This window comes from Mesoplodon mirus, assembly GCF_964341445.2.
Source record: "Mesoplodon mirus genome assembly, chromosome: 6".
In the NCBI taxonomy this organism is placed as follows: Eukaryota; Metazoa; Chordata; class Mammalia; order Artiodactyla; family Ziphiidae; genus Mesoplodon; species Mesoplodon mirus.
The window spans coordinates 45,254,275-45,265,037 of NC_138982.1; the positions used below are offsets into that span (position 1 = coordinate 45,254,275).

Sequence of the window (10,763 nt, forward strand, 5' to 3'; positions counted from 1 at the left end):
TGTCAGAGGCACAAACGAACATGGTGCATACACTGTGCATGTTTAGCTGGAATGGGAGACTTGAAGGGAGAAAATGAGACTGGAAGGCTGAGAACATTTCCCCACATTGTAAACTGGAAAATTTTACACATACACAGAAATAGGAGAAATGGTATAAAATCCACCTCCATGTGCTTATCATCCAGCTTCAGCAATTATCACTTCAATGGCCAATCCTGTTTTATTTATATCCCTACTCACTACACTCCCATCCCATTATTTTAATGCAAATCTCAGACATTGAGTCATTTCATTCATAAATACTTCAGTATTTTGAAAAGTATATCTTTTTTTTTCTTCTTACAAATGAGTCATAGTATAGTCTAACACTGCAACTTGTTTGATTTTTATCCTAGCCATCTATCTGGCTACTGTACTGTATCAGGATACATAAAGTTGTCTCCCTCTTTCAGGAAGCTACTTAGTGTTCCATTTGTGAATATACAATAATTAACCTCAATAGTCCCCAAATGATGGGCATTTAGGCTGTTCCCAATATCCTCATATCAAAACAAAGTTGAGAGAATACCCTTGAACATACATCTTTGTCTACCTACAAGGCATATCTATAGGTTAAATTCCTGGACGTGGAATTGCTAGGACTTTGTGCACTTTGACTTCTGACAGGTGCTCTTTATTTGGCCCAGGAGGGGCTTGGAATGATACAAGGACGGTTTCTGTTTTCCAGGCTTGTGACATTTTGGAATCCTCTCTGTCATTCTCCATTTAATCAGCTATATCCTATGAACTCAACTCCTCCGAGTCTGTCCGCCTTCCTCCCCACTGCTGTGGTCCTGGCTCAGAACTGATTCCTTTCTCACCAAGACGGTTGCTGCTACAAACTCAGAATGTAGTCTAATCCCCTGCCAGGGCAACACATCCTAAAATGGGAACTACATCATTCTCTTGCTTAAACGCCTCTATTGGTGTCTCCCCACGTACAATATATATATTAAAAAAATCCAACTCCTTAGCTGCCTTTCCATGCTTTCCAGTTTGTTCCCACCTTCTCACTCATTTCTCACACACCTTTAGGCTTCTGGAAAGCCTTTAGGCTTCCGGAAACTGGATGCTAGTGCCTTATTGGGGCCCCCAGCTCACCTTCTCCCTCCTGTCTCTGTTGTGGAAATCTTGCTCATCCTTTATGGTAAACTCAAACCCCACCTCTTCCATGAATCCACTCAGTGCAAGACCACTAGTTTTGAACCCAGGGTGACTTGGATTCTAATCGTGACTCTCTTGGGGAATGTCACTTAATCTTTCTGAGACTTGGATTTTTCATCTGTTAAATAAAGACAAAAATACCAACCTTGCAGAATTGTTGTGAGGATTAAGGATTATGGGCACATAGTAGGCGTTCAATAAAAGGAAATTCTCCTTATTTCCGTGGTCGCTTTGACTATTCCACCGCACTGGATTGGAGCCGCTGGTTCTACGCGGGCTGCATTTGCTTTGTGTTACACCTGGTGGTCGACAAGGCCGTCTTGACCACTAGACTGCAAGCTCGCTGTGGGCAGGGCTGGTGATTCACCCTGGACCACGTACCGCCTGGCAGAGAGCCTGCAAATAAGTGGAGAACGAGACAAACGTAGGAAAAAGATATACAGGCGGAAGGAGGGCAGACGCAAGCGCAGAGGGGCTGCCAGACAGCTTTCTGCTGGACTCTGGAGCCAACTGCCAGCGCAATCCGAGCCGGGGGTGGGGCCAGGATATGGGGGCGGGGCCTGGAGCGGACCCCCGCCCCTGTCCGTCCACTAACGCGCTCCGCTGTAGCAGTCCGCTGGCAGCGAGGTTCCTGGTGCTGCTTCCAGGCTCCTCTGCGGCGGGGCGGGTCCGGGTGCTGGCGCCGAGATGCGCCCCGTGCTCGGCCTCCTCCTGGTTTTCGCCGGCTGCACCTTCGCCCTGTACTTGCTGTCGACGCGACTGCCCCGCGGGTCGACACTGGGCACAGCCAAGGAGGCTGGAGACAGGTGCGTGGCGGCGGTGACGGGGACCGGGGTTCGGGTCAGAGGAAGGGAGCCAGGTCCGAGGATGGGGTCTGGGAATCGGATTTTCGGGTTCCTGGATCGGGGGCTTGGATTTGGGGTTCAGTTCTGGGACTTGAGATTGGGCCGCGTCTACACGGTCTTGGGCAGACCGGGTGGACGAGAGCGGGGCCTGGCCCTGTCTGGGACCTGCGTGCTGCCGGCTGCGCGGGAGTGCTGTCTGGTGTCTTTGGGGTGGTGATTTGCGGAGGGAAACGCGGCGCCTTACCTTGGGCGGATCCTGCTGGAGCACCTCTGTTCCCGCCATTGGATCGCCTCTTGAGCGGTGTTCCCGTCGCCTTCCCAGGCCCAGCCCTGATCCCCGTTTGCATCCGACCTTCGCCTCTTTGTGGACCCGCAGCCCCTTCGTAACGACTGCTCTCAGCCTCACTCTATCGTCCTCCCCGCTTCACTTCACTACACTTCTGTAAGGTCTGCCCTTGGGGCTTTATAAAAGTCATCCGGTCTTCAGGAGAAACGTTGATGGACAACTTTAAATTATTCACTAATTAATTATCTGCTGTCTTTTCTTGGCTGTCTCTGCTCTTTTCCTTTTACTCCCTGACAGGTTAAGGCAGGAGGCAGTACAAATACCTACCGGGCTGATTTGTCGTGATAAACCAGCATACTGTTTATAAAGTTAATGGAAGTGTGTCAAGGATGTTACTGATGTTTGAATATTAGGACAGCTGTTTTCAGTGACTATTCTTTTACTCTAGCTGGGAAGACTCTGCTGTGGGTGTCAGACATGCTAAGAGAAATATTCTGATGAGAACCAGGAGGGTTTGCTTATAATTGATCATTGATGGATTTAAGAGTTGTTCAGCTGGCAAAGGCAAGGTAGCCTTTACACTGTAACCCTTGTACAGGGTTCAGAGTGCACTGAGGATCATATAGAGAGGCAGGGTGGAAAGCAGGCTCTTTGAAAGGGTTGGTTCCAAGCCTGACATATTATCAAGAAGGTTATGTTTATGGTATGGACAAATATACTTTCCCAGGGAATCTTTAATTGGCTCTTTTGTGACTGATAAAGCAGTCATTTTACCTAGTAACTTTGGAGCAGTGTGAAGAGTGAATTGTCCTTGGCCTAAAGCTTAGGGGGAGGGGGTACTCCTAGAAAGAAAGGCAGTTTAGGACGTTTAGTACTTGCCTAGAAATTAATCCATTTGCCTCTTAAGAATAGTTCATAAAACCTGAGAGCTAAGAGGGAACTTAATGATTATCCACCTTCAACCCCTCATTTTTCCGATAAGGAAACTGAGGCTCAGGGACTAGCCTGAGATCACACAACTGGACAGTAGCAGAGTTGAGATGCTATGCCAGGTCCCTTGCTTCCAAACCAAGGCTCTTCTCCTTGCCTCTGCTGTGTTATATCAGGTCATCCATTTTTCTGGCCTCCCATTAAGTGTGTGTTCCCAGCAGACCAGATGATGGGCACATTTATAAACCTACTTTGGAAAGAAGACACAACAAGTGACTTTATTAGGTATTAGGCTGATCTGGACTCTTGTTTCCATCTGCTTTTCCAAATCTCAGGTCACTGTGGTTCCCCTCGGACCTGGCCGAGCTGCGGGAACTCTCCGAGGTCCTTCGAGAGTACCGGAAGGAGCATCAGGCCTACGTGTTCCTGCTTTTCTGCAGTGCCTACCTCTACAAACAGGGCTTTGCCATCCCTGGCTCCAGCTTCCTGGTCAGTATCCTGCCCTCCTCCTGTGCCTGCCTCCTGGGAATCCACCTTCTGTCTTTGTAGAGGGGCCCTTAGGCTGCAGATCCTACAGTCCAGAGGACAGATGACTGTGGCTACCATTTGTTGACAGCTTTACCTGTGTCAGGCACTGTCCTAGTTGCTTTACCTGCAAGACCTTATTTAATGCTCCTAAGAGCCAACAATGGGCACTTTTATCCACATTTTACAGTTAAGGAAATGAATCGCGAGAAGTTAAGTAACTGTCCAGGTGACAAGGCGAGGAGGGGGTTGGGCTGAGGTCTGAACCCACATCCGCCCAGCTCCAGGGCCTGCCTTTCCTCTCAGGTGTGCTGCTTTTGTTTCTAAGGATTTGATAGGTGTGGAGCACTGTCCTTGAGACCTCTCCCCCTCCGCATGTTGGTGTTTCTTTTAAAATCTGTTTTCTCCACGAGTCTGTGAGTTCCTTGAGGTCAGGACCTGTTCCTTATTCTCAGCCTATGTGCTTCTTTGCCTGGCACAGGGTAGTGCCTTCATAAATGTTTGAAGTCTCCCTGTGTGGAGAGGACGAGTCATTCTGGTTTTCCAGGTGGCCCCCTGGCTCTCGGGAGCCACAGTGTTAGACCTGGGCTTGTGCTTGGGCTCTTGGATGCTTCTCATCAGTTGCCATCTCACGTGATACAGAAGAATCTGTGCTGTCCTCCCAGCAGCATTTTAAGCTGGTTGGTATAAATGTATATATGTTATGGCTTTGGGTAGGTTTGAATCCCAGCTATGTAACCCTGAGCAAGTCATTTAACTTCTCTAACGTTGTTTCCTCATCTGTAGAACCTGCATTCTCCTATGTAACCCCCTAGGATTGTTACACGGGAGGATTAAATGACACAGTGGGTGCAGAGGGGCTGGCACGGTGATGGTGCGCTGCCTGGCACACAGCAGCCCTCAGCACTTGCTGAATGATTGGGTGACTGAGCAGGACGACTTGAAAGCTTCCTTCTGCCCTCCTTCTCCCTCCGGCCCCAACATTCAGCTCAGGCTGGATCCGCCTAAGCAGTTTTTTAGAAACTGGAAGAAAAGCAAACACATTCTGCCAAGAGAAATGGGGGTGTGTATGGTGCTTGAGGTCAGGGACTGACTCCTGGGGCTGCCCCTGTACCTCTTTCTCTCTTGAGCTGATCCCTCTTCAGGGCGAAGAGCCAGCTGCTACCTGGAGGTGAATCCTGTCTCTGCCTCGTGTGACTTTGGGCACGATACTTAATCTTGCACCTATAGAAGGGGTGAGGATGGTATACTAAACAGGGTCATAGTGGGGATTAAATCAGGCCTGTAGTCAAGCACATAGTAGGTGCTGAGGAGATCCCTACCTTCTCACTTCCAGGTTCCCCTTTTACTTTCTCTTTTGGATCCCATGTTTGGCAGGATGATGTCTACCAGCCAAACTGCACTTAGGAAGTATTAGTTCACTTTTCCATTTTTGTCAATCTAAGGCTTTTTTGAGTGTCAGCTAGAACTCTGGTCAACATGGAACCCCCAGTGGTAGCATTATAGAGAAGTAATTCCTGCAGGCAGGAAAGACATGAGACATTTTCTAAAGCTTATGAAGTCTTACTGAGGGAAAATTCATGGTTTGTGTTTATTTAAAGTAGCAGAAATAACTTGTGAGCTTCATTGCTGCCTCTTCCCAGGCCACCAGGGCTGGCAGGGCCTTTCACAGCCCAAGTGGCAGGCTGGGGGCTGTATACACAGATTTCCCCATTTAATTCTGTCTTGCCCACTGAGGTTTTAATCTTCTTCCCAGTTTCAAAGGTGAGGAGACCGAGGCCGGGGCTGTAGTTTCCAGCTCCTTCATCACTTTTTTTCTTCAAAAAAATTATTTATTTTTGGTTGTGTTGGGTCTTCATTGCTGCACATGGGCTTTCTCTAGTTGGCGGCGAGCAGGGGCTACTCTTCATTGCGGTGTGCGGGCTTCTCATTGCGGTGGCTTCTCTTGTTGCGGAGCACAGGCTCTAGGCGCGCAGGCTTCAGTAGTTGTGGCACGTGGACTTCAGTAGTTGTGGCTCGCGGGCTCTAGAGCGCAGGCTCAGTAGTTGTGGAACATGGGCTTAGTTGCTCCATGGCATGTGGGATCTTCTGGACCAGGGCTTGAACCCGTGTCCCCTGCATTGGCAGGCGGATTCTTAACCACTGTGCCACCAGGGAAGCCCCTTCATCACTTTTCATTCATCTCTTTAGAGTGGGAGTTAGGTTTTCTCCAGGAAAATCACTGAAGGAGGAGGGAACCTAGAACTCTTGGGCTCCAGGACAAGATGGCTGGTAGCTGCCAGATGTTCTCATGGCAGAGGATTTGTTTTCTTTGCAGAATGTTTTAGCCGGTGCTTTGTTTGGGCCATGGCTGGGGCTTCTGCTGTGCTGTGTGCTGACCTCGTTGGGTGCCACGTGCTGCTACCTGCTCTCCAGTGTTTTTGGCAAACAGCTGGTGGTCTCCTATTTTCCTGACAGAGTGGCCCTGCTGCAAAGGAAGGTAAGGCGAGGGGGTACATCTAAGTGCTGGGCCCCCAGAAAGTTACCACGTGGCCCTGAGGGGAGTAGGGGCAGAGATCTCCCACAGTGGTCCTCTGTCCTGCCTCAGGATGTCCCAGGGGTCCTGTGGTGTCTCCAGGAGACACAGATCTGAGCTCAAATCCCAGCTCCATCACTACCAGCTCTGTGTCTTTGGGCAGGTTCCTGACTTTTCTGAGCCTCAGGTACCTCCATTTTAAAAATGAGGAAAACAATCTCTGCCCTGGAATTTATAGAATATGTAAAGTATGTAGAACAGTGCCTGGCACCAACAGATTTTCAATACCTGGAGACTCTTTCTGTTTCTTAATGGCCTTGTCTTCTTTGGCTACAGGTGGAGGAGAACAGAAACAGCTTGTTTTTTTTCTTACTGTTTTTGAGACTTTTCCCCATGACACCAAACTGGTTCTTGAACCTCTCGGCCCCAATTCTGAACATCCCCATCGTGCAGTTTTTCTTCTCTGTTCTTATAGGTAAGACGTGGTGTGTAAGTTTGACTCTCACAGTTGTCCTGGGCATGTGCCTGCCTCTGCGAGCACAAGCTCATGAAGAGCATCGAAAGGCCTTATCTAAAGTAATTGTTCCTGACTGCAGATCTACTCGGGCTTGAACATGAAAACCCATAAAAATACTTCTGGAAAAAATAGGGATTGTTCATTCTGTAACTGTATTTAATGCCTATTGTGTGCCAAGCACTGTGCCAGGCCCTGGGATTAGAAGAGTAATCTGTGTAACACACACATCTTGGCTCATAGTAAGGGCTCAGTAAAAGCAGAGTTGGAGTGAGGGGACGTGGGCAGAAGGCAAGTGGAGGCAGGGGAAGGGTCAGAGCAAGGGGCTTCCTGTTTGGCTTTGGCCCCTGTCTTGATTAAGATCTGCCTTAGCAAGAACTGGTACTAGTGCGGTTCCTTCTTGCCTTTTGACAATTGTATGACCTTCAACAAGCTCCTTACCCTCATGGGCCACTTGGCTAAATGAGGGGCTAGGACTAGAGCAGTGTTTCTCTAAGTATGAGCTTTGAACCACTTCCATCTGAATGGTAAAATTGCTAACAGCCTGTAAAATCACTGACTATTACTTTCTCCACACTGGAAGCAAACCACCCTCTCTAAGCCTAAGGCAAGGATCGCCTCTCTTAACCCTTCTTTAGAACATGGAAGGGAAGGCTACTCAGGGCTCTAGGTCAAACATGACAAATCTGTGGTTGAGCAGCTGCTATTAATAGGGAATTCCTGACAGAAGTTGAGATCTTAAATTGAAGCAGAATCTACCACAGCTAATTCTGTCAGACAGGCTTTTAGACAGCATGCCTCAGCACCTCTGTTAGCAGCCTGTAATCACCCAGGTGGCACGAGGCTTGGAAAGACTCCAGAGACCGAGATTCTAGTTACCCTTCTGAAAAGCTGTGTGACCTTCATGAGTCTATGATCTTGAGGCATCATCTACTAGAGGAGTGGATCATCAGGGGGTCCCAAACCAATCAGAATCTTGGGAGTGGGGGTCAGGAGAGGCTGTTAGAATGCAGGTTCCTGGGTTCTACCCCAGACCCAGGTAGCCAGAATCCTTGGGGTGTTACCTGAGGATGTGTTTTTAACAACTTCACCAGGGGTTTGTTATACAACCAGCCTCTCTAGCCACCAGTCAGACTTGTGGGATCCAGTGGACTTGATGACCTCTTACAGACAGTACAGAACATGAATAGTACTACTGCTTCTAAGAAACCTGTTTTTATCACAGGCATACTGTAAATCTCATTACGCTGGTGCTTCTCTTTACTTTGGCTGTTGGGCGCTCAGAACCAAATTTGGGGACACCTCTAGCAAATGAGTGAACTTTATGCATTTTTGCTTAAGTACTAACTGTACTTTGTTTATTCTTCTCTCATTTTGTTTTATTCTTCATTCATTTTGTTTTTTCCTATTTAAAAAAATGTCTAATCTTACTGTAGTATATATATTTTGTGAACCATCTCAAGTCCTTTTGCTGAATGAGACAAATGTATGTGGGAAGTGAGGAAAGGAGGTGAAAGAGCGGAAAAGAAGGGAAAGAGGTAATATGTTTAGAGGCCAGGAATTGGGCAAAAACAGTACAAAACTGGAGTCACTGTTGTGAATTCCTGGTGACATTTCTGAAGGACTGTTGTTCTTCATTTTCCTGCTCCCCAGTAACAGGCTCTTTCCCTTTTCTTCTTCAAGGTTTGATCCCATATAATTTCATCTGTGTGCAGACGGGCTCCATCCTGTCAACCCTGACTTCTCTGGATACTCTTTTCTCCTGGGAAACTGCCTTTAAGCTGTTGGCCATTGCCCTGGTGGCCTTAGTTCCTGGAACCCTCATTAAAAAATTTAGTCAGAAGGACCTACATTTGAAAGAAACAAGCAACGCTCATCATCTAAATAGTAGAAAGGACACCTGATATGGATCCTTTGGTTGCCGCGTCCCTGGACTCTACTGTTTATTTGTGTAATGGGCGTGGTCCTCTGAAGCCCCTCATTGTTTTTAAATTATTCTCAACAGGTGATTTGGACACTATTCTTCTGTGTGCACTGTCTTGTCCTGAAGGACACTCTGTGCTCTAGAAGGTGAATTATATCAGGTTCTCAAACCAGCCCTGATTTAGCAGGACACTCTGCAAAACGGATGGCCTCCTAGCAAATCCTATTTATATTTTACTGAATAACAAGGAACTCAGGCCAAGCCCTGAGCTGCTTCGGGAGAGGATGCTGATTGCCCTTGTCCAGGGTGCCTCTTCTGCACAGTGATCAGCTGTTGTGACAGGTGTTATCCTTTTACGTCCCTCGTGGACATGATTAGTGTAGATAATGACATGTGAACCCACATCACTGACACCACTCTTCATCTTGTTAGTCTCCTGAAGAGTGATCCTTCTGCACTGTTTTGCTGATGACCTACCTCTTCCATAAATCAGAGGAAACAAGCGACAAACTGTATAGAATTTCCATGTACAGCTCAAAAGCACAGTGATTGCTGTGCTGCTCTTTGTGTTCAGACGCACTGATGTTACCACATATGTCACATCTCCTCTTGGTTGCATGTCCTGACAATTCAGCTGATTGCAAACAGACTATTGAATATCAATGGAGCAAACTCTGTATGTTATGAATATATTCTGGAGAAGTTCTTACCCATCTGGATGGGCAGAACCCTTGACTCACTTGAACCAAATGACTGTCAGTACATTTTCTAGTCTGTCTGTTCTGTGTGGGAATCCCTCCTCTGTCTTGCTGGGACAATGGATTTAGTACACTCCAATATCATCCAGTATACCTCTGAATGCTTTTTTTCATTTTGTCATTTCCTGAGAATAACTGAGGGATAATTCTATTTTATCTTTTATTTATTTTTTTTTTGCAGTACGCGGGCCTCTCACTGTTGTGGCCTCTCCCGTTGTGGAGCACAGGCTCCAGACGCGCAGGCTCAGCGGCCATGGCTCACGGGCCCAGCCACTCTGCGGCATGTGGGATCTTCCCGGACCAGTGCACGAACCTGTATCCCCTGCATCGGCAGGCGGACTCTCAACCACTGTGCCACCGGGGAAGCCCCTATTTTATCTTTTAATTCAGGTGAATTAAGGGGAAAATTTGGTTTTGGATTAATTTGTTGTGTTGTATTTTAATGATCTGTGGCTGTCATGGCTTCCTATGGCTGCAGTATTGAATTGGCACAGACCTGTCCATGCTTCCAAGGACAGAAGGGCCTTGGCACCTAAAATGACCAGCTCTGGGATCCTGTACCCTACAGGAGTTCTTATCAGAACTGTTGTCCCTGGGCACCATCTGCTGGGTTTTTGATTTGGCTTGGCCAAGAATCTTGCCAAGGCTTTAATGTAGACCAGTTGTTCTACATGAATTCTTGGGAATACTTCTGTTTAGTACAGAGAATGAATTTCCAAGCAGTGTTTTTTGGACATGGTATAATCCAAAAAACACAACAAGGACTTCATTTTTAAGGATGTGTTGCTTTAAAAGAAGCTTGATAACAAGAGTGGGAGTGAGGAGAATGCCAACTGGACTTGGGAATCCGTGGCTCTTTGTGTTCTGAAGTAGGAGGAGGGAAGGGGAGACACAAGGAAGCTCTCTACACTATTGAAAGTATGGCCCTTTGCCCTTTATCCGGATCCTTGGATTTGTCTCCCATCTCGCCCGTGATTTTGCAACAATGTGCCTTATCAGTTGTGAGTTTACAGGCAAAGCAATTTCCCAAATAAATGGATATAAATATTCTGTGTGGTGTGTGTTTCTACATGTTGCTAACTTTCAATTCCCATTGCCAGTGGGAATCGGGATTGGCTGAAAATCAGACAATCCAAAGTGGTGTCTTAGCTTTCTACTCTCAAGCTTCTTACCAGTTGTATACACTGGAAGCCAGATTTTCATTTTTGCCTTTTCCCTCGTATGCATGCTTTATAGTAGGGTACTAATACCACAGAAGTAGCT

General features: G+C 47.3%; 1 protein-coding gene across 1 annotated transcript; it reads left to right on the plus strand.

Moving 5' to 3' along the window:
* The first annotated feature begins 1,775 nt into the window (after window positions 1-1,775).
* Window positions 1,776-10,547, plus strand: TMEM41A (transmembrane protein 41A). The gene is made up of 5 exons (XM_082624435.1): window positions 1,776-2,009; window positions 3,600-3,753; window positions 6,107-6,268; window positions 6,641-6,779; window positions 8,502-10,547. The coding sequence occupies exons 1-5, from the start codon at window positions 1,891-1,893 to the stop codon at window positions 8,720-8,722; spliced, it is 795 nt and encodes a 264-aa protein (XP_082480561.1). The 5' UTR covers window positions 1,776-1,890; the 3' UTR covers window positions 8,723-10,547.
* Window positions 10,548-10,763: the final 216 nt, after the last annotated feature.